We start from the raw sequence: 24,311 nt of genomic DNA on the forward strand, positions 1-24,311 counted from the left end.
TGTGCTGATAATGCACTTCTGGCAGTTTGCAAATATTTCCCTGTTTATGCAACAGGAAAGAGGAGCGCAGGATGCATTGCTTCATCTTGAAAAGCTAAATATGAATGGAACTCAAAAGGCTGCAAATCCAAAGCGCATTTCTTAAGTAGTAAGTGCCGCTGAAATCGGCGGGAATTGGTACTTCCAAGTGAGCATGTTTGGGATTAGGCTGAAAAGTATGTTTCATAGGAAGCTTTGAGTGTTATCCAAAGTTCTGTGATGCAGTTTCCGTTTTTCAACAGAAGATGGCGCAAAGCATTCTAACTCTCCCCAAATGCTGGTTACTGCCGTGCTCTGCTGATTCAGTGGGAGAATAATGTCTGTTCTGAAAGAGGCTATTTATATTCTGACCATGTGACTTGGCTCAAACCTCCGATCTTGTGCTCACTTTTTCCACCCATGCAATAAAATTCTCTTGTTATCAGTCCACTTCTAAAGTTCTCTTGAGTTTAGGATGTTTTGTTTTGAGACACCCTGTTTCTATAAATCTTTTATTTTAAAAAAAAACCTTTACATCTTTAAACCACTCTATACTCTTCCTGTGTATTTTTCCCTGCTCACTCTCTCTCTTTTAAAGAGAGGCGGGCCCATAACAATTTAGTACGTTATTAAATTGTGCTCCGCATTAATCTGGAGAACGGCCAAAGGTTCTTAATTTAGACTCCTGCAAAGATCCCTGGGTTACAATCCTTCTGCTTGCACAGCTCTCCGTTCAAAAGGCCTTCAAAGCACACTAAGCAGGCCTGCTTTAATGTTTTATCTGTAAGACGGATATAACGACGTTCTCAAAAGGTACACAGAGGCTGCCTTGTGCACACTCACTCCCATAAAAATACCACCGAACACAGCAGGGCTTCTGAGAATCACGCAGCGAGGGAGACTTTTAGCACCTATGAATGCCGTTAATGCTGGACCCAAAGTGGAAAGTGTCAATGAGTTTGAGCTTAGTCGTCACTTGCACCGAGATCCATGGAACCACGGCAGAAACGAGAAGCATGCTGGGTTTACTGAGAGTCAAGTCAAGTCAAACATCAGGTGCTTGATAAACCAACAAATTTGTCTGCTTATTCTCAGTGGTGACCTTTCAAGAAGAACAGTGAAAAATGAAAGAGTGCTGGAAGAGAGAGTGCATGAAAAATGTCCAAATCCGAGATAAAAAAATGTTGCAATAAAATTCTGCTTCTGAACTTTAGAATTTAGTTTCAATTCCATTGCATCAGAAGTTTAGGACTCTGCCGTTTGCTATTCCTAGCCCTCTTTATGGAGACGGAGGCCTTTCTCATATGGACATAAATTTTAATGTTTAGTGTTTAATTTTACACACCATCTCCTGCCTCACCAAAAAAAGTACAGCCCTCATTAATAAGTACAATGGACCTTAAAAAGTGCTGAACTGTGAACTTGATGCACATTAACATCTTGCTTACTCTTCTGAATATAATCAGCCCATCCTCCAATCTTGATTATTTTGTAATTATTAGGTGGTGATGTCACAATCTGTATTGCGCAGAAAAGAACAGGGATCACTTAAGTCTTGTACACTGCTTAGAGATGACTGAAGTTAAGCGCTATATGAATTGTTTAAATAAATAAAATAATAAATTTAAATAAGTTGTGTTTAAGGGTAAGGACCTTAGAATGTCAAAAACACTTTTTTGGGGGGCAGACCAAGTAGTATCACGACAATAAAGACAAGAGCAAGACCAAATCTAATATCAACGATGCAACAGTTTAGTGGTAGCATGTAGGTCTACTGACTTCTCCATTCTAAACATTTATGTTGCCAGCAAGAGTGCTTGCCATACTGTTGAACTGCACTGCATTTGTGATGGTGTGCTGGCATCACAAACCTCTGTTAGGCTGCCCCACTTTCCCCGATCTTTAGCACTGAATCGGAACAAACGACAATTGGGTTTTCTACGGAGTGCCGTTTGTTTCAATTTAGCACTAAAGAGCAAGCTCTCTGTGAGAAAGCGGTGGAACAAGCAGAAAACAACTCAAACCCCAGCTTTTATGGCATGGGACGAGCAGAAGTGTAGATGCGTCCTTAGTTGTAGTTGGTCTACACGTCCAACGCAGAGTTCATTAGCGTGCCTATCTCTGTACAAAATTCTGACTCAACTCTTAGGTTTAGTAGACTAACAGTGCCACTGTGAAAACAGCCCCCAGTTAGAAACAACTTATTGTTAAAAATAAATAGAAACAACTTCTGATGAATGCAAATCAAACAAGGTTTCTCAACTTGAACTCAAGCAACTGGAAGAACTTTTTGTCATTTAAACGCACCACGTATGAAGTTTGTACTCAGGGGCTTTCAGACAAGTGTTTATTGTGGGATCTGTGCTCTTCATGCATGCATGCATGTTCACAGCATTGTGTAAATGCTGTGGAGATCAAAAAGCCAATCCATCCATTTAATCTGGTTTTACTGTTTTCTAAGGAAAATTACTTTGGAAAAACAAACTGGAACCCATTTGTGACGGGTTTGCAAAATTAAGTCCTTGCCTCAGGAGGCAATTGTTCAGGAGTGAACGTTTGTGGAGTCAAACTCCTTTCATATTCAGCCGAGAAGTAATGAACTTAGGTCAGAAAAGCCATGAATTCATAGAATCTTAGAATCATAGAGTTGGAAGAGACCACAAGGGCCATCGAGTCCAACCCCCTGCCAAGCAGGAAACACCATCAGAGCACTCCTGACATATGGTTGTCAAGCCTCTGCTTAAAGACCTCCAAAGAAGGAGACTCCACCACACTCCTTGGCAGCAAATTCCACTGTCAAACAGCTCTTACTGTCAGGAAGTTCTTCCTAATGTTTAGGTGGAAACTTCTTTCTTGTAGTTTGGATCCATTGCTCCGTGTCCGCTTCTCTGGAGCAGCAGAAAACAACCTTTCTCCCTCCTCTATATGACATCCTTTTATATATTTGAACATTTTTATATATTTGAATTCAGACAACTGGGATCTCTAGCCTTCCATAAAACATTTTAATCCCACCCCCTGTCACAATCTCACATTCATTAGACTCACCGCCACTCTGCCTTGTTATGCAGGAATGAGTTGCATTGGTCTGGGAGGTTGCTATCATTTGACATAGAGTCCAAGGTTGAAATGATCTGCTTGAAAGACGGTCTTTTCTGAAAAGTACATATATTTTAGACATGATGAAAATTCATTCTAGGACCACATTAACAATGGAATTCTCCCAGGAAAGCTGCAAGTGCAACACATATTGGTGACTAGATAATTATTATGTATATGCAATTCAAGGAGGGGAAAAAAATCTATAAAATGTAACTGGTGGTGTTTGTTTGTTTTTACACATGCAAAAAGAAGTGTCTCAGAATTGTAGAAGAGCAAAAGTCCTGCATGAACCTTCTATTTTTAGATATAATTTTATTATTCATGTGCAATGCTATGGTAACTAATGACTCCTAAACCTATTTTTGAATTTTTTCTCAAGCACAGATAATAGGATGACGACTTCTCCAATGAAACTAATATGGAGACCAATGTTCCTTCCCTTCCCTCAGTGGCACCTCTGACAAGATCGAAATTTCTGCTTACAGCACACCATGTTTAATTCTAATTCTATTAATTCATATGAAAAGGCTGGTTCAAAGGGAGTCCGGCTTTGGTGAGGAGAAGAATTTGCAGATTTTAAGGTCTCTTCCGCTTCTTGAAGGTTTGAAATCCTAACCATGGATATAGCACATAAGTGCAAATAAATGTCGGAAGGACATCAGAATTTGCCATTTCCCAGTCTTCAAAAATGTTCCTGTGGGTTGTTCCTTTTGGTTTGATTTTATATGTTGTACCTGAGACTTCCAGGTGTAGGGTGGTGTATAAGAAAGAAAGAAAGAAAGAAAGAAAGAAAGAAAGAAAGAAAGAAAGAAATTTGCCTTATGCTGCATTTGAAACACCTTCCCATAATGGCCATGTGGCAATAAATGTATGTAAAATGAAACTGCAGCCCTATAGGAAGGCTTCATACTACAGATTATACACTTGTATGGCAGGAACCCACGTTCTTGAGATAAAGTAAGGAAAATAAGTCCAGATTGTTTTTTTAGAAAAAAGAAGACTTTAAATATCAGTTTTACAAACACTAACCTTGTATGCCTCACAAGCATTGTATGCAAACACTGGCTTCCTATTCACTTCAAGGCTCAGTTCAATAGTGCTGGTTCAAACCTTTAAAGCCCTAAATGGTTTAGGGACTGCTTCTTCCCATATAGGCTACCCAGAGACGCACTTTTGGTCCAACTTGGGATATTCAGTGATTGGGCATGAGAGAGCCTTTAGAAAGACAGGGTAGCAACTCTGAAATGTTCTTCTATTTAAAACCAATCAATATCTCTCTCTGTCAATTCTCTTTTGCCATACGTATTTGAAAACACTTATTTCAACAGGCTTTTTGCATGTAACTCCTAGTTTTATTACTGCCAGTTTTATGTGTATGATCTTTTACCCTTGCTTTTGTTTTCTTTAAAGTGTTATTTTGAGTTTGCTGTTACTGCTTTTAGTAAGTTGCACTTATATGTTTATGACGCTGTTGTATGGTTTTTATGAATTTACTCTGGGCATGTTCAGTCAAAAAGTGGGACATAAATATCGATTATATTTGTGGCCTAAAATAAAAAAAATCATGTTTTACAAAGCTCATACATTTGCTTCAGCATGAGGCCATTCTGATTAATCAAAAGCAAGCACACTACTTGTAATTACGTCTTTATTTCAGGGCCTAGAACAAGAATATGGATGGAAACTGAGGGAAATTATCAAAAATAAATACCAAAGTAGCACGCTACTTGTAATTACGTCTTTATTTCAGGGCCTAGAACAAGAATATGGATGAAAACTGGGGGAAAGTATCAAAAATAAGTACCAAAGTAGCACGCTACTTGTAATTACGTCTTTATTTCAGGGCCGAGAACAAGAATATGGATGAAAACTGAGGGAAAGCATTCAAAATAAGTACCAAATTGTTTAACTCATCAAGAGACTGCTTGTCTGTTGAAGTGACATTTAAAATAGTAATGGGGGGTTTTTATTTTAATTGAAGTTTTCACAATACAATTACAAGAACAAACTAATCTACAAGAAATAAAGAATACCTTCCTAGCGTGTGAGAACACTGAGGCCCAGCACAATAAAAGTTGGAAAAGTTTTGTGTGCCCTCATGAGGCATGACAGTGACATTTCATTGTGAAAGTTAGCCACACAAATGCAGAATACAGTTGTGTTTTTCTTTCTTGTGGTGTGAAGCCTTTGTTCTGTAAAAGCACATAGGATTCACTTTACACAGAAGTTACCAAAAAGGACGTGGAGTTATTTATAATATTTCAGTTTTGCATAGGTAAACAGAACATTTGTTGTCCACATCTTCAAATCAGGTCCTTGAAAATCATAAAATAGTAGTATGTAAGATGTTTTTTGGGTTGAGTGTGCAAATTTATAGAACTTTTTAACATCCTTGCCTCCCTGTGCCAATTCTAGCACTGTGGTTACCAGGCAGATTGGGTCAGAATGCAGTCCAGAAACAGAGCAGGGGGAAATGTGCTCCACATAACCAAGGATGACCTGATTATTTCAAGTTAAAAAAAAAAATACTGTCTCAGGCAAAGCAGTCATAAGTTCTTTGCATTTTCTTCTGCCTTCATTGCTTCTTTTGTTATGCTGAAAAAAAGTGGGGTAATTGTTGAAAACTGAAAAAGTCAGAGTTAAAATGTTTCTCGAGAGAGAGAGCATCGCCTCCGTTAGTCTGTCTGACAGACCCCAGACAAGGTTGAGACAAAAGGTTGAAACCAAAATGTGGATACATAATAAACGGATGATACACATTCTCTCTGCATCACGCCTGTAATTATACCATTTCTGCTAAAATTACAGATGCAGCAATTAAAACGTGCATTTTAATTCGAGTGCACAAAAACAATTAGGAACAATGCTGAGGTGTCTCTCCCAGGCAGATCCAAGTGATTTTCGCATTATAAAAGAGAGACAATTTCTTTATTTCAAATGTCAAACAACATTAAAAAAATGTCAAATGTATAACAAAAAGAGACAAGTGCTCTTCTATGCAAGAGCTGCCTATTCAACATTTAGGTGAAGGGATCTCTTTGTCTGTCATTTCTGGTCCATCTTGCACACAATTGTAAGACAACTGCTTAGAGCTCAGCGGTTGCCGTTCCCCTCACCTCATCCCACGTCTATTCTGCATGTTCACACACAGCTATTTCCCTCAACTACTCCTGTAAAACCCACATTTTTAGGACCCTACTGTATAGTTTACAGTTAATCAGCTTGGAGCAGAAGGATAGCAATGGCAGCAGGTGCATTCTTGGCAGTATATGATTTCCACCTGTTGATATAATTCCATAATTGATTCCTAATGTAGAGTCCTAATGGCTTGCTTCAGTAGTTCATGCCTCCCTGTGGTTCCCACATGGGTAATGAGTGGCTACAGCCTCACAGCAATAAATGTGAATGAGGGCATGGAGGAAAGACTCGATTCCTTTGCACCAACCATGGCATCCGCTGGTTCAAAGTACATCAGTCAATCCCAGTTTAGATTTGGAACAATGTACATCAGGACGGACTATTTCTGTTCTGCGTTAGTGTCACATGCATTCAATGATGCATTCAATGTTTTATGCATTCTTTTTTTTTAAGCAACGCAAAAATTGGCATGTAAAATTGTATGCAATTCCCTTGCCCCACCCAAAAACGCATTTTTGTTCTATAACACTGTAGACATATTTTTGGAAAGGAAACTGCTTTTGCAAAACTTGGAGAAGCATGTGATCTAATGGATAGCTGAGTTGTGTCTAGAACGGTTGAATTAGGTTTAAAATGTGCTTTAAAATGTGGGTTGAATGTCTCCACCCTGAATGGCAAATCCTCAAGGGTAAAAAGAATTATCACGGGATAAGCCAGAAATCAAGTGGATATCTCTTTAGTGATCACCAAAAATATATATGAATTAAGTGTAAAGTTAAGCATTTAAGCAAGATTTGAAATTACTCATCTAGTAGGGAAATATTGTATCAAATTACTATTAGCAATATAAGGTAAATAAATTCTGGGACCCTGATAACTGGAAAAGGAGTTGGTGGTTGTGGTCGTGGTGAGGGGAGATGTAAAGTAGATCACTGTGCTCACTGTTGTTATGGTATTGCTGAGAAATGCTTTGGGCCAAATGAAGAAGGTCAGTCTGCTTCAGGGCCTGCCAACCTTTTTGGGCCAGTGGGAACATTTGGAATTTTGAGGAAGTTCAATGGGCACCAGTCACAAAATGGCGGCCACGGGGTGTGCAACATAATACAGAATGGCTCTCTGTAGGATGTGGTGTAACAGAAAATGACTGCTGAACACAAATTGGCCACCACACCTAAATGAGCAGAAAAAGGGACAGGAACCCAAATTGTGTGGGCACGCTCCTTCCCCATTAGGCATCTTCAACAATGTGAAAAAGACATCTACATCAGGCAACACTGTGATCGCTCGTAAAAATAAACTCTTTCCTCTATTCAGAATGGGAGGGAGGGAGCGTGGGAGTTCAATCCTGACACCCAATGAAATGTGGGCATGTTTAAGGGGCACAGGCTATTCAATATAGGGGAAGATTTTTGAGGTAACATTTATCAAGACTTTTCAAGGGTGAAATTTAAAGAACTGGCAGGGATCCTGGCCTCTGCAGTGCCTGAATTCAACAGTTTATAAGGGAAAAGAAAATAGAACATCTGCTAACAAAATTTATAATAAATATATGATTGATACAAAAAAGGAATTTGTTATAGTTTTATAATTATTATTGTATTTATGAAGTTTTGTTCATTGCTTAAATCCGATGATAATATACGCTTACCCAGATAATTCACAGGGCAATCCATTACATGAGTTCAGTGGGACTTACTCCCAGGTAAGTGCATATAGGATTGCAGGCTCTGTACCTGAAATCCTGGCTCCCTTAAACTTATCCAGTGTCAACAGAGAGGGTGGGTGGTACGTGGAAATGAATCATAGAATCATAGAGTTGGAAGAGACCACAAGGGCCATCGAGTCCAACCCCCTGCCAAGCAGGAAACACCATCAGAGCACTCCTGACATATGGTTGTCAAGCCTCTGCTTAAAGACCTCCAAAGAAGGAGACTCCAACACACTCCTTGGCAGCAAATTCCACTGTCGAACAGCTCTTACTGTCAGGAAGTTCTTCCTAATGTTTAGGTGGAATCTTCTTTCTTGTAGTTTGGATCCATTGCTCCGTGTCCGCTTCTCTGGAGCAGCAGAAAACAACCTTTCTCCCTCCTCTATGTGACATCCTTTTATATATTTGAACATGGCTATCATATCACCCCTTAACCTCCTCTTCTCCAGGCTAAACATGCCCAGCTCCCTTAGCCGTTCCTCATAAGGCATCGTTTCCAGGCCTTTGACCATTTTGGTTGCCCTCCTCTGGACACGTTCCAGTTTGTCAGTGTCCTTCTTGAATTGTGGTGCCCAGAACTGGACACAGTACTCCAGGTGAGGTCTGACCAGAGCAGAATACAGTGGCACTATTACTTCCCTTGATGTAGATGCTATACTCCTATTGATGCAGCCCAGAATTGCATTGGCTTTTTTAGCTGCCGCGTCACACTGTTGGCTCATGTCAAGTTTGTGGTCAACCAAGACTCCTAGATCCTTTTCACATGTACTGCTCTCAAGCCAGGTGTCACCCATCTTGTATTTGTGCCTCTCATTTTTTTTTGCCCAAGTGCAATACTTTACATTTCTCCCTGTTAAAATTCATCTTGTTTGTTTTTGCCCAGTTCTCTAATCTGTCAAGGTCGTTTTGAAGTGTGATCCTGTCCTCTGGGGTGTTAGCCACCCCTCCCAGTTTGGTGTCATCTGCAAATTTGATCAGGATGCCCTTGAGTCCATCATCCAAGTCATTGATAAAGATGTTGAATAAGACTGGGCCCAAGACAGAACCCTGTGGCACCCCACTAGTCACTCTTCTCCAGGATGAAGAGGAACCATTGATGAGCACCCTTTGGGTTCAGTCAGTCAGCCAGTTACAAATCCACTGAGTGGTAGCATAGTCATTTTACCAGCTTTGAAATGAAATGAAATGAAATAATACAAATGGAAAATTCTTATCTCACATTTAGTGTCCCATCTGCAACAGGAGGGTTTGGGGTTTGTTTTTGTTTTTTAAAACACAGTACAGTTAAAACACACAGTGGATAACAGTAAATAAATACCTTTGGATCTGCTTCCCAACACTGGAGCATCAATTCTGCAAAGCTTCTAGGGCAGCTGCTGGGAATGGTCAGTCTCTGTAATAGAAGCAAGACAACAGTTGGACAACCAAGGGACTAGAAATGAACAGCAGAAGATAAACCCCAGCTCCCATATGAAAGCAGATCTTCCAATGTTCTCAGTAAAAAAAAGAAAGAAAGAAACTATACCACAAAGTACAGGAATTAGCAAGCACTGGAATAGGCAAAAGCCCTGTAGAACAGATTGTTTTTGTTTGGAGACAAATCAAGCTGTCTCTGTGCCATTTCAAAGAGAGATGATCTTCTAGCACCAAGAATGATGGATCCTTTACCACTGAATTTTACAATTCATGGTTTGAGATAGGTCATCTATTATGTGCCACCCAGACCAATTCTAACCATTCTAGAGGTTTCCTCCTTGGAAGCAACCACACTCTTAATGTAACTTAGAGAGTTTCTTACACTCACGCAGCAAGAATATGTTGTTTTATGAATAGATATGAAATTTCTGAATCTCTTCTCAATTCTGAGTGAGTATGAAGCAAACCTTATCCAGCATACTATCTCTGGAAAAGGAGAAATAATAATAATAATAATAATAATAATAATAATAATAATAATAATAATAATAATAATAATTTATTATTTATACCCCACCCATCTGGCTGGGTTTCCCCAGCCACTCTGGGCGGCTTCCAAAAGAATATTAAAATACTATGATACATCAAACATTAAAACCTTCCCTAAACAGGGCTGCCTTCAGATGTCTTCTAAAAGTCTGGTAGTTGTTCTTCTCTTTGACATCTGGTGGGAGGGCCTTCCACAGGGAGGGCGCCACTACCGAGAAGGCCCTCTGCCTGGTTCCCTGTAACTTGGCTTCTCGCAGTGAGGGAACTGCCAGAAGGCCCTCGGTGCTGGACCTCAGTGTCCGGGTAGAACAATGGAGGTGGAGACGCTCCTTCAGGTATACTGGACCGAGGCCGTTTAGGGCTTTAAAGGTCAGCACCAACACTTTGAATTGTGCTCGGAAACGTACTGGGAGCCAATGCAGATCTCTCAGGACCGGTGTTATGTGGTCCCGGCGGCCACTCCCAGTCACCAGTCTGGCTGCTGCATTCTGGATTAGTTGTAGTTTCCGGGTCACCTTCAAAGGTAGCCCCACGTAGAGCGCATTGCAGTAGTCCAAGCGGGAGATAACCAGAGCATGCACCACTCTGGCGAGGCAGTCCGCGGGCAGATAGGGTCTCAGCCTACGTACCAGATGGAGCTGGTAAACAGCTGCCCTGGACACGGATTTAACCTGTGCCTCCATGGACAGCTGTGAGTCCAAAATGACTCCCAGGCTGCGCACCTGGTCCTTCAGGGGCACGGTTACCCCATTCAGGACCAGGGAATCCCCCACACCTGCCCGCCTCCTGTCCCCCAGAAACAGTACTTCTGTCTTGTCAGGATTCAATCTCAATCTGTTTGCCGCCATCCATCCTCCAACCGCCTCCAGACACTCACACAGGACTGTCACCGCCTTCACTGGTTCTGATTTGAAAGAAAGGTAGAGCTGGGTATCATCTGCATAGAAAAGCCCTAAGATCTTACAATAATTCCATTCCTCAGTCTATAGTCTTCATTAATATACTATCTTCCTGCCTGGAAACCAGGCTCTTCAAAACTGTACTAGGGAAACTGTCCCATAATTTTATTCCTCTAATATTTTTAATTTCAAGCACAAGTCCACAGGTTCTTATTATGACTGTATATAGCTCTGTATATGTATTTCCCAAGGTTTTCCCAATTCTGCATCCCTTCATATATTTGAGATAGTATTCTTCCCACGCACAAGCTCAGTTTATTTGAACTACAGACCATAAACATCAAATGCAGTAGATATTATTTATTGTTCTTATTCCAATTAATCCTTCCTTGGGCAGTGCATGTTCAAGTATCTCACATTAGTTCTCATCAGCTGTTTTGTATGTGTACTAATATTTACTGGCGTCCATTACCTATTTTGAACTAAAGTGCTAGATTGTGCTAAGCAGTCTTCTAACAAAGTTCCTACTTAACTGGAGCAATCCACTGTCACTCCCAGTTAACCATGAATAATCCGAGTTGCATAAGAATCTAACTTCTGAACAAACCTTCTAGTAGATGAAAACTACCAGGAACAAGAAAGGCAAGATGAACCAAACACAGAGGAGTGAAATCAGAAGAGTTTTAGAACTGGTTTATTGAGTTATTAGTATTGTTGGGCTTTGCAGAGGTACCGTGTAGATATTGTACAGCTGTCATGATAACACACTTTCCTTAGCAGGGTATCCTACTATGGTCTCTGCCCAAAATAAGTGCTAAGATTCTCTTAAAAGTGAAATTGAAGAAGGCCTGAATCTAGTCTAGATGACCCACATCTAGTCAACCTCATCATTAGTTCAGCATTGGACTAAAGGAAGATGTTACAGTTGCTTATTAGAAAACTGAAGCAAATACACTTAAGCACAATTTTCCTCCATTTTTTCTAGTAAATGGAACTTTTGAGTGGTTAAACTACTGCAGGGTTAATGCCATGGCAGAAGGAAGGGTTAAGTCATTTTTGATGCTTCAGAGAAACAACTGTACATGGCCTTAGATTTAGTAGGGTAAGAATGCTAAAGTCACCCTTCATCATACATTTATTGACGAACTGATGAAGCCATACAAGAAGCCTAATTAAGTGTTGCAAGAATAACTAACATGTAAATACTCAAAGACCTTAAATAACAACATTATTCAAGAGTGGGAAGAAAACTCTCATATTGCAAATATTGACATAAGATTGAAATACTTACTGCCAACGTGAACAATTAGTAACCTAGCGACAGAAGGCAGACGCAGTGCCAAAAGCAGATTTGTGTACAAGCACAAAAACCTGATATCTTCAAGCTGTGATCAACATATAAGAATGCGTCTACACACTTTCAGTAATGCAATTAGCTATCTAAAAAACCAACCTTTTCATTGAGAAAGATTCTATTGATTAACACAATTGACCCAATTATACAAAGCAATCAAATCTGAACTTCTGTCCACTCACGTTGCTCCCTAAGGTTGCCATGACCTGCACGCCACTTTGTCAAGTAAGCTAAACAAAACAGATATCTATATAAGTGTAATGGGACCTGCAAGAATTTATGAACAGCTGTGTGTTAAAAACAAGAATGAAATGCAAACTCAGGAAAGAATACCATGGGGGGGGGGTAAAAAACCCCCATAAAATATACATAGCAAGTGCTAATCAAATATGCAATCATTAAATAATGAGTACAATAAATGTGAAAAACTTTTATACCAAAAGTATATTCAAGAAGTCTACTTGGCATAAACAAAGTAGCAATGACACTTGATCCTCAGTCAAGTCATTTGCCTAAAAATACAACTGATAGTCTAGCAATGGCATTTGTCTGTAACCCTCACTGTTCTAGGAGTTGGAAAATGAGTTACTAAAAGACATGTAATCATCACTTGCATCCATCTTACTTGAGTAGAATGTTATTTGTCAGGTAATATATAGGTAGCAGGTCCCAAAGAGTGTCATACTCTAATAAAAGTGACATTTCTAAGTAGTAATTTGATGTTAGATAATGACATCTCTAATATGAACTTTTATATTAGGATTGTGTTTTGGAGTTTAAAACATGTAAGTACCAAGAAAAACTCTAGTGGAATGAGGAAGAAGTCATTTAAAGAACTGATATTTCACTTACGAGTTGGTATGGTTTAATGAACAGAGTACTGGACCTGGATTATGGAAATATGGGTTCAGATCCCCAGCTAGGAATCTCACGTGGTGGAACTGGGCAAATTGCCATTTCTCAGCCTAATCTATGTCACAGGGTTGTGAGGATAAAATGTGTGCTGGTCTAAACACATTCTAAATTGAGGAAGGATGCAAATTCTTCAGCATTCTTTTCGTAACCTACAGGATAGATGAGTCTGAAAGTCTTAATTATTACTCATTAAAGGTAAAGGACCCCTGACAGTTAATAAACAGTGTACTTCCACAATCAACCATTCTAAGGGTTGTAATCTGCTCTAACTATAACAAGAAAGAAATTCTGCCTGGGACAAAAGTGAGGTTTAGTTGTTCTCTCACCATAGCGAAAACTTTAGGTCACAAAGCAAATCCAAAGCAATCTGCTTTCCAAAAAGAACATTGGGAACTGTAGGTTAACTCCTCAGAGAGCTACAATTCCCAGCACCCTTTAACTACAGTTCTCTGGAGGACGTAATGAACTTTTAAATTGTGTTACATGTGCTTTAAAAGGGCAACAAACATAGTTTGCAGACTGACGGCTGAGAGGGAACTTGGAACTCAGGCCCCATCTAAATTATGTATTTACAGCAGTACCATACCACTTTATAAACAGTCGTGGCTTTCCCCCAAGGAATCCTGGGAAATGTTAGTTGTTAAGACTTCCGTGAGCTGTTAGGGGACCCCTATTCCCTTAACAGAGCTACAATTCCCAGAGTTTCCTGGTAAGAGAGATTAACCGGTAACCATTCTGGGAAGTGCAGTTCTCAGAGAGGGACAGGGGTCCCCCAACAATTCACAGCATCCTTAACAAACTAACAGTGCCCAGGATTCTTTAGGGTATGATACTGATTTGTGTATAGTACAGATGGGACCTTCGAGACATACAGAGTTGATCCAATTCTGTCCAGCAGGGACTTCTATCAGCAAACGTTTGCCTCTCCTATGCAGCCCCCCCCCCACTACCTTCTATGCTGTTCTGAGGGTCCCCCAACCCTCTGGAGCAGATCCAGAAGGCATAGAGTGAGGGTGGAAATTGGCAAAAACCACCTCTCTCCTCCTCCTCCTCTCTCCCACTTTATGTCGACAGAAGTTTCTACTGTCAAGTGATTCTGTCTGCATAGAAACACCATACAGCACTTAACCAATTTATTAGGATTTTTAAAACGTTAGAAAGAAACACAAATATTTCACAGCTTTAATAAGCAGGCAACAATTTGACACCATATTTTTTTTAAAACAAACAAAAAACAAAAACAGAATCAGTATGGTAATCTTACCCAGTGACATCAGTTTCCAAACATCACTGTAGTGTTCCATTCAAAAACATGGGCACCGTAACTTTTGCTCTATTGTCCGGACACTAAAAATTATATAACACCTCAATGACCATTAGAGGTTTTTATTCATCATTTCCAGTCCACTGAAGAAATTGGCAGGCCCTTGCTTTCCATTAAAATCAAAGTCAGCACTCATATATTTAACATTATTCCCTCACATTCCCTCTTCTACGCAAACTTCAGGCAGAATAGTCAATCTAGATAAAGTTCAATAGTTCTATGTTCCATTTATTTCAACAGAGAGAACGTTGAGCACTGGAACCAATGAGGTTTTTAAAGTGCCTAATTTTGGCTGGATCATGTCCATACTAAGCAGAGCAGCGATCTAAGTGGTCAACATGGTATACACTATACATCTTATATACCAGATTCCCATATCCAACTATGAAACCAAAGCACTGGTGTATATGGAGGAAATTTGTGTCTCAATCGCCTCGTCCCCAAGGGAAGAAATATTGTGCTGAACCAATAAGCTTTTCTTCACGCTTAGAAATGGAACACATACAGATTACACCTTATTATTCTAAACTTATACTGTAGGAAGTTACAAGCATAAGGTTGTTCTGAATTAAGGAAATATTCCCAACTAAGTTGGGTGTTCCATATGGTTTCCCAGACAGGACAGCCAACCTAACATTCAATAAGAACTTTTAAAAGGCAGAAGGTGGTTTAAACATTAATTCACTCCCACCTGTATTTCTAGGAATATTTTTCCCCCAATAACACTTTAAAGAGTCTAAAACCATTGGGGAAGCCAGCTATATATATAAAAGAATTCAAGAAGCCGAGCTGTCGCTTTTTAGCCAAGTAGCTTTTTATTAAGTAATGTACCCACAACCTTCCAGTCTGCCTAGATAGAGGATTTCCATACTTGGTGTGTGACACAGCCACAACTTTAATTTTTTCCCCCCTTTAGTGGGGGGAAAGAAAGAAAAACCCGTACTTCGTGTCTTTGACATCAAGGAGCCATGCGTTCAAATAAACGCTCACATGTTCAACTACCTGAAAGCCTCAATTTGTAGGAAGAAGAAAAGCAACGCTGGGGACCCTGTACAAAGGGTGTTTACGCCACTGAAGTTCTTTTGAAATGGAAAGACACCGCATGAGGAAGCTTGCAACTATGGCAGAGCCTTACCAGTACCAGTGAGGATCTCATCTTCAATGTAGCCGAGAACGTAGGTGGCAAAACTGTAATTTCCCTCTTTTTTAAACTATTTTTTCTTCTTTTATTTTTGAAATCCTCATCTAAGTGGCAGTTTCTTGTACTATAGTGACTCCTGCTGGGAGAGTTAAGTTGAAGTAGCTGAAGGTCTCTTACAGATATATCAACTCCCGGCCAGTATAAAGATGTCCTAAACGCAGGAGATGGAGTTAAACTGTTCCCCTACCTTGGACGCAATGGCTTCTTTCATCACTAAGAACAAACCCCTAGGTTTTACAATTGAGACTGAGAAACTAGTACAGTACTTGTACAATTTTTGATCTACAGCATCACGATGTGAAGCTGCAACAATTAGATGTAAAGGGTCCATTCATGAGGAATAACATCACTTTGACCCTTTGTGTTAGCTCCTACTGCTAATCTTTCCATACGCGTGAACTTACTTTCAATTTGAAGAAGATGAAAAAGTCTTTTGCAAAACCCAATACTGTTTTCTGATCTATGTACCTGAATGTAGAAACGTAGTCTTACCTCGTTTTTTTCCACTACAAGCCAAGCTACTTGTAATCCTTCCAAGCCTTTAAAGGGGACCTCCCTTGTTAGCATCTCCCAGAGAACCTGGAATAGAAAAAAAGGAAAGAATTTTTATTTCTGTACTTTGTATTTTAAATACATTATTAAGCCTTGATACAGCACTATCTGTATCCAATTACCAGGCAACCAGAGTCCATTTGCAGGAACATGGACATATATTTGTGTGCAAGATCCCCACACTAAATTAAATTTGAATATTTCTCAGTTTTTTATGATAAAGAGAAGTGTGGGGTTATATTTTGGATGTAAAATACACAAGGCTGAAATCTTTCTTTGCTCCTCAGTTGCTCAAGTCTGGTGGTTGAGATTTGCTTCTGCCTCCGTCCATTTATCCTTTCACTAAAATGTCCAAACTGATGTCTGTGTACATGAACACGGTTATTTCGTTAGTTGCTGTCTTCTTTTGTGCAGCCAAACACATTATACAAATCTCAATCTGGTTTATCCAGTCCTGATGCATCGTCTCTGAAAAGGACAGCTATGCAAATGGAGACGAAGAAGAACTTCCATGAAGAAAGGGTGAGGAAGTCATACAAATGAAGTTTGGGGAAAACCTACCCTCTTGGGCATGGGATAGTTCACTTTGCATGAAATGACTTCTGATTCAGAAGCAGTAAATAAAAATCAAACCATGAGGAAAAAACAACAGTGAATAGATATTCAAGGTCATTCAAGGCAACCAGAAAAAACACAAGTAGTGAGCCACAGTAAGCTGCTATGTATGCAAACCCTGTTTTTTCTTTTTTTCTTTAATGCTACCACTCCAGAAGTTTGATGAACAAAGCTCACAGGAACTTTAGTCTTTAACTCAGGAGCATATGCATGGCTCCCAAAATGTTACTGGCAATGGCAGCTGAGGCTTCCCAAGAAAACAGGACTACCTGTTCTCCATACATTGTGCTGGAGAAACATTACAAGCCCAGTGGATCGCTAGCTACCAATTCTAGTTAGGAAAGAAGTCTGGGTGTTTTACATGGCTGAACTATCTTAAAAAGCTGGATTAAAAGAAGTGTCTCTCTCACTCACTCTATAAATAGGTTTTCATATCCAAGGCAACACATGCTCAGTGTAATAAAGACGAATCTTACTGGATCTACATTTCTAAAGGGAAATTTATTACACAAAACCCCTGCAATTAAATATATATACAAATTCACTGGTAAAAGGAATCCTGTTGAACTGATATTTAAATTGAATATGCTGTGACAATTTCAGAGTTATCATCATTATCCCATAAGCATTCCCCCTATCAGGTAGAAAGACTGCATATTATTTTCTGCCTCATGCAGAAGGATATGTCTACTCATGGGAGCACAGGCATTTCTAATGGCTAAGGAACTATTGGACAGACCACAGGAATCCTAAGACTTGATATGGCATTTGGATAGGTAGGCCAACTATGTGTTAAACAGTCTGACTGCAAACTCATTTACTTACAAGTATATTTCATTCATTTAAGTGGAAGCCCCTTGTAGACAAGTTGCAGTACAATCCTAGGACCTGTTATCTCACAGATACAAGCCCCATTGTTTCCCACAGAACTTACAACCAAGTAAGGCTTCAATGGATTTTTATCCTAAAGTGCCCCGGTCTCATGAAATTGTTTGCCAAATCTCAAAAAGTTATGTGAATTATAGGAAAAACTAACTAATATATGCAATCCTTCCTAATGTTCTTGTGATTTATTCAGAAGAGGCAACTTCAAGTTGACCAAGGAAAAAACTATGGACCTATGGATTGACAGCATTATATTGTACTATGGTGGGAAAATGCTCCCCCCCCCCCACTTTAACATTGTAAATAGAAGATAGAAAACAATATAATAGTTCAATGAATACAACCCATTCTGGCAGGGGAAAACCCAGGGAAAAAATAAATAAAAGAAAGGCCATGGATTCTGCCAGCAGAATGCCATTTCTCGACATCTTCACTCTTTTACATTTGAAAAGGATTCTACTCTTTGTTATCAGAATTTCAGCTGCACTTCAACGGATGAAAAGCAGATGTCTGTCTAGCACAAAAGCCACTTGTAAGTGCTCTAAATTGTGATACCAGGCTGTTCAAAACTTGTATTTATGGATGAGATTGTTTAAAAAGAAAAATAGACACGATTTTCATGGATTAATTCTTTATCTTCAAAACACATTGTTGGCGTAAAGGGTTGTGGCTTGGAGAAGTTGAAGACCTATGAAGAGGAAAGCTTGGCTGAACCGATGGCTGGAGAATGTAAGCCAGTGCACTACTAATGGTGCAAATCTATGCACTTGTAGACACAGTTCCACTGAGTTTAATGGGGTTTACGCGTATGTAAATGGGTTAAGAATTGCAGTCTAATCCCAGCCCCACTTACTTGGAAATAATTTCTATGGAATTAAACAGACTTTACTTCTGAAGAGACATGGTTAGGACTGAACGGCAAAAGTTCTATCTAGATCAGAAATTAAATGCACCCAAGCATATCCTTGTGTAATCTATAAATATTTAACTAAGCACCAACGTGCAAATTTTTCATGCGGGGGGTTAACAGTGTAGTCAAATGCACAAGTAGTGAGCCAACATGAAGTTCCTTTGTGTGCTCTTTCAATGTTATACTTTCAGGTAATTTTTCAAGTTATTTTCATTGTGGGGGAAATCCAAGCTGAAAAAGAGAGACTCTCTGAACTGAACTTGCACATATCTGCCATTGTGATATAACAACTTATCCTATTTAAACCAGTCTAAAGATGGGATAAAGATTAAGGCACTTATTCCTATACCTGAACTTCATCCCTCCATTGAGATGGATTTCCTCTGAAAACAATGCCTAAATTACAGATTAAGTTAACTGTTCAGTAAGAAATCAATGTAATCCAAGTTAGTCATGGCATCTAACTTTTCACACTGATTTCAAAGGCACCCATATGCTATACAAACTATATGAATTCAACCCTATGTCTTCAGATCTTACGATTTTCTGAGTGAGAATGAAAAACTGACCGGCATTGGTGGCTTTGAGCTTTGCGGTTCAATGGATCAATGGAGCGTGGATCAATAGGACTGGGTGAAGAGTTCTCCTCACCCTGACATGTTGTAAGTGGTATTGGGCTTTGGGACCCAATATTTCTTCCTCATCCCTTCCCCAATCTCCTTACTTTATATTGAGGGGAATGTCTGCCCTAGGAGAGTCTTTCCTAACCCAGGACACGGAACCCATTAGTTTAGTCTTAAGAAGAGTGGGGAGTAATTTTCTAAAGATCTCTGCCATGGGTTGCAAAGACAACCACCCACAATAAGTATTTATTGTTGTTAGTCTCAGTTCTAACACTAATAATTATTACTGTTATTGTTAGTGCTATGGTTTGTTACTGGTTATGAGTGCTATGGTTTGTTCCTGGGTCCTTGGTGTTTGTCCTATCAGGCTTGGAGAGTAATATCTGAACAGGACACATGACAGAGAAACATAGGCAAAACACGCACCACAAGAATCATGTTGAAGAAAAGATGTCAACAAAGTGTGTCTGTGTGCAAGAAATACTGAGGCAGCTGTAAAGGAATGAGCACACAAGTACACATTCAACAGATTTGTGTGCCTTGTATGTCTGTCAGGGTGCTGATAGAGCTTCCTGCATCTGTCTTTTTGAGGAGAGGGTATTTTATAGATTGTTACGAATTGCATGTGTTTTTGTATTAACATGTTGATATCACAATGTATTTATGTTTAAGGTTTTTAAATACAGTCGTACCTTGGAAGTGGAACGGAATCCGTTCCAGAAGTCCGTTCGACTTCCAAAACATTCGAAAACCAAAGCACAGCCAGAGACTTCCGGGTCAGCGCCATCGGTGAATGGCGGAGTTCCTCTGTTCGGAGGAACGGGCTCCGTGGAAACTGGGTCTTCCCGCCGCGGCGAAGGCGGGGACCCGCTAGAAATCCCAGGCGGAGGAAGCCTGGGAACGTGGGGTTCGGCAGGGCACCAGGAGCGCCCCCCTACTCACAGGGAATCCCATTTAGGGGCTCCGGAGCGAAGTGGGGTGAGAAGCGCGGTGCTGCAAACTGACTGCTACTTTCACGGAGTGAAGCCGCACAGCCATTGCCGGAGAGCGCTGACTTTTTCCTGTGGACAATTGGATTTAAAACAAGTACCCATGAGTAGAAACGGAAAATTGGATCAAGAAATTTCTTAATTTGGTAACAAAGTGGGAAGGTTCAAAACAGGAAGTCTGCCTTCCGCTTTTTTTATATAGACTAAAGCAAAAACTTTGTAAGCTAAAGCCTGGAAAGCTGTCAAAAAAGTCTAAATTTCCTTCATTTAGAATTACTGAAACCCCCTTGGAAGCAGGAGAAAAGGGGGGGAACTTTGTTCAACCCTAGCAGGAGAGAGAGTGAAGAAGGATAAGTTTCCACCCTCTCTAACCTGGGAACGGGGTGTCAGAGACAGAAATTGTTGGAGAGGTTCATTGACTGTCAATGGAATATTTTGACAGACAGCTAAAGAAGAGAAACAAGCTGATTTCAATGTTGCCTTTTGCATCTTAAAGAAACAAAATATCTGAAAAATATCTGAAAAACGAAAGTAATTTTCCTTTGTTGGACTTGCCTAAAAGAAATGGATACAAATAGAAAATGCCTCCTCTAGAGGGAGCTTGTCAAATTGTTGCTGCAGTACATTTGAGGGCTCAACAGATGTGAGATTAAGACCGTGGGAACAGGCTTTTCTGACCTTGACTAAAGATGAGTTGGAAAGAAGAATGGGTGCTTGCCTTATGCAAGACAAGTGCCCTGCTGGAACAGATGCATGAGAAGATGGACTTGATGAATGAGAAAATGGATTTGACTGTTGCAGTTAATAACTGTGGGCAAATAGGGAATATTGATACAGAAATTATCCAGGCACCAACTCATGAATCTGTACTGACTGGGCAAGTGCAGAAGATAATGGAGGAGGATGCGGTTGCACCCCAAATAATACAAATGGAGAGTCCCGAGGCTCTACAGGAGTATGAGCCGTTGCCATTGAAGATTGAAGTTGGAGTGGGCCAGGGGGCGTCTGGAGTTGAGGAGGTTCCCAACGTTGGAGAGACCTTGGAATATGCTTTTAAATACTTTTTGGACTATATTGAGGATTGTGGGGAGTGGGACTGTGGGGAATGGGCGGGTTTGATGAAGGGAGATGGAGACAATTTTGGCTTGGAATCCCCCAGAGGCCTACCCCTCAATGAGAAAGGAAAGAGACCAACAAAAGACAAGGAAAAGGGCAAGTATAAACAAGAAGAAGAAGAATTGCAGAAGGGACATGGAAGAGACTTAAGGGCCTCGGACATAAGGCTTCCAGGTTGATGGACTAGATGGAATGGACAGTAAGGACTGACACGATCCAAGACCAGGAAGAAGGGACGTTGGATGAAGATTGGAAGAAAATCTATAAAGAAAATTTTCTATTTGGGGAATTGGCTAAAAATTAATGAGTATTAGGGAAAATGTTGGAATGAAACTATATGACTTTAGCAGAAATGATATCAGGAGTAATGTATATTTGATAACTAAGATTCAAGCTTTAAGGTGTTTTAGGGTAAGATAAGGTTAAATTAATTAAGGCAATGTGAATAATAGAATATGGGGAAATATGGAAAGGATTGGTTGAGTTAATTATTAGATTAAATTAGGTTAGGATAAATGTTTTAACAAAAATTGAGAAATATGGAAAGAATTTGCTGAAATAACTAATTAAACTAGAATACAAAAAGGGAGGTGTGAGGAAGTCAATGAAACAAGCAAATGGAAGTTTTAGATATGTAATCTGGGATTTGTGTTGCTTTCTTTTTTCTTTTTATCTTTTTGTTGTATTTTTGTATTGGTTTTTGTGTTTTTTCTTTCTTTTTTGTCTATTATAGTGTTGTTTTTTAATGTTTTTTTTCTTCTTATAATTCTGAAAACTACTAATAAATATTATTTAAAAAAAGAAAAGAAAACCAAAGCACAGCCAATCGGAAGCCACAGAAGCCCCGTCAGACATTCAGGTTCCAAAGAACGTTCACAAACCGGAACACTCACTTCCAGGTTTGCGGCGTTCAGGAGCCAAAACGTCCAAGTACCAAGGCGTTCGGAATCCAAGGTACGACTGTACACTGCAAGCCACTCGAAGGTCTCTGTGTGACACGTGACTACCAATTCTAAGAATAAAAATGTTTTTAAAAATATTACAACCAGCACTATCTTTTCCTGGCTTTGTGTTAGATGAGACTTGAGTGGCCAGCTGAATCTGGCCTCTCCAAAGATAATTTTTTTGAACGTGTATGGTAGTGTACAAAGAAATAGGCTACTCACCACACCATACGAATAAGTGTCACATGTTTCAGATATTGGCAGACTCTGGATAACTTCTGGAGCCATCCAAGGAAAGGTACCAACCAGAGACATGTGTGTTGTATGGGAGTGGAATCTTGAAGCACCAAAATCGCATATCTAGAAAAAGCAGTATATAAACAAAAATGAGCGTCCACATTTTTTTGAGCCGGGGGGACAACTATGATGCAAAATAGGGTGCAACAGCAAATAAACTTTATAGGTGCTTTATATTTTCCTACCTTTAATACTCCATCACCAGCTATGACCACTGAAAATTTAAAAAGAAAGAAATCATGTAAATAGTTGTCATGTAAATTATTTAATGATGATGGGCTTGTACATATTGGAAAGCACAGTTCATATCATTTCTCTAGCTGAATCATCTGGCAATAAATTTAACTGACACTGAAATATCTCATACTGAATTGTCCATGGCCACCAAAGAAATATTGATATTAGGGTTGATAGCTTACTGAGAGTAAACTCAGCACGCTATGACAGTGGAGAAGAAAATACTCAGTGTCAAAATTTATTGAGGAGCGAGACTGAAGATAAAACTGTCGGATATTATAATGCCATGTCATATAAATCTATACTGTAGGCATGACACCTGGCATATTCAGAGTACCACAGAGCAGGAGGTGTCAGATAAGGAACAGCCAATATAATCTAGCAATTGGAGCACCTACTCTCAACAAAAAATCTAAAATATTCACAGTATTATAGTTTAGGGAGAAAAGAAGACGACTGAGTGAGAAAATGACGTGGGTTTATAAAATTATGTAAACTGTTGAAGAGAGTGAACAGAGGGATCTATCTATCAATCATCTATCTATCTATCATCTATCATCTATCATCTATCATCTATCATCTATCATCTATCTATCTATCTATCTATCTATCTATCATCTATCTATCTATCATCTATCTATCTAATATCACTCGGAATATTAGGATTTGGGATCAATTTACATATAAAGGATAAATCTTTACACATAGCATAATTAACATAGTATACACACAACCACATAAGCTTTAAAGTGGATTAGAAGACATTAACCGTTTATAGGTAAAACGTAAAAAGGTAAAGGACCCCTGGACGGTTAAGTCCACTCAAAGGCACCTATGGGGTTGCAGTGCTCATCTTGCTTTCAGGCTGAGGGAGCCGGCGTTTGTCCATAGACAGCTTTCTGGGTCATGTAGCCACCATGACTAAACCACTTCTGGCGCAATGGAACACCGTGACGGAAATCAGAGCACACAGAGACGCCATTTACTTTCCTGCTGCTCCTATTTATCTATTCGCGCTAGTATGCTTTTGAACTGCTAGGTTGGCAGAAGCTGGGACAGAGCAACGGGAGCTCACCCGGTCAAGTGAATTCGAACAGAAGGTTGGCATTTCAAATTTGCACAACTGGGTGAGCTCCTGTTGCTTTGCCCCAGCTTTGGGCAGCCTAGCGGTTCGAAAACATACCAGTGCAAGTAGATAAATAGGTACCGCTGCAACGGGAAGGTAAATGGCGTTTCCGTGCCCTCTGGCACTCGTCACAGTCTTCTGTGCGGCAGTAGTGATTTATTCATGCTGGCCACATGACCCAGAAAGCTGTCTGTGGGCGAACACCAGGCCCCTTGACCGGAAAAGTGAGATGAGCGCCGCAACCCCATAGTTGCCTTTGACTGGACTTAACCATCCATGGGTCCTTTGCCTTCCCTTTTAACGGTTTATAACAGACAATTAGCGAAACAGAACCTCTTCTATTCAGAACAAGAATACCCCTATGCAGCAAGTGCTGCTGGCCAATAACAGGGA

At 39.9% G+C, this 24,311-nt stretch overlaps 1 protein-coding gene across 2 annotated transcripts in view; it reads right to left on the reverse strand.

Annotated features, from left to right (window-relative positions):
- MAP3K20 (mitogen-activated protein kinase kinase kinase 20) overlaps positions 1-24,311 on the reverse strand; it is a 66,411-nt gene that overhangs the window by 15,278 nt on the left and 26,822 nt on the right. For both annotated transcript variants that reach the window (XM_081181114.1, XM_081181113.1), the window contains exons 6-10: positions 22,741-22,769; positions 22,481-22,618; positions 16,117-16,203; positions 9,285-9,359; positions 3,067-3,173 (exon numbers count right to left, since the gene is read on the reverse strand). In XM_081181114.1, coding sequence (XP_081037240.1) covers positions 3,067-3,173; positions 9,285-9,359; positions 16,117-16,203; positions 22,481-22,618; positions 22,741-22,769 — 436 coding nt within the window. The remainder of the gene's footprint in view (positions 1-3,066; positions 3,174-9,284; positions 9,360-16,116; positions 16,204-22,480; positions 22,619-22,740; positions 22,770-24,311) is intronic.

The sequence above is a fragment of the Podarcis bocagei genome (assembly GCF_964188305.1).
Source record: "Podarcis bocagei genome assembly, chromosome: 1".
In the NCBI taxonomy this organism is placed as follows: domain Eukaryota; kingdom Metazoa; phylum Chordata; class Lepidosauria; order Squamata; family Lacertidae; genus Podarcis; species Podarcis bocagei.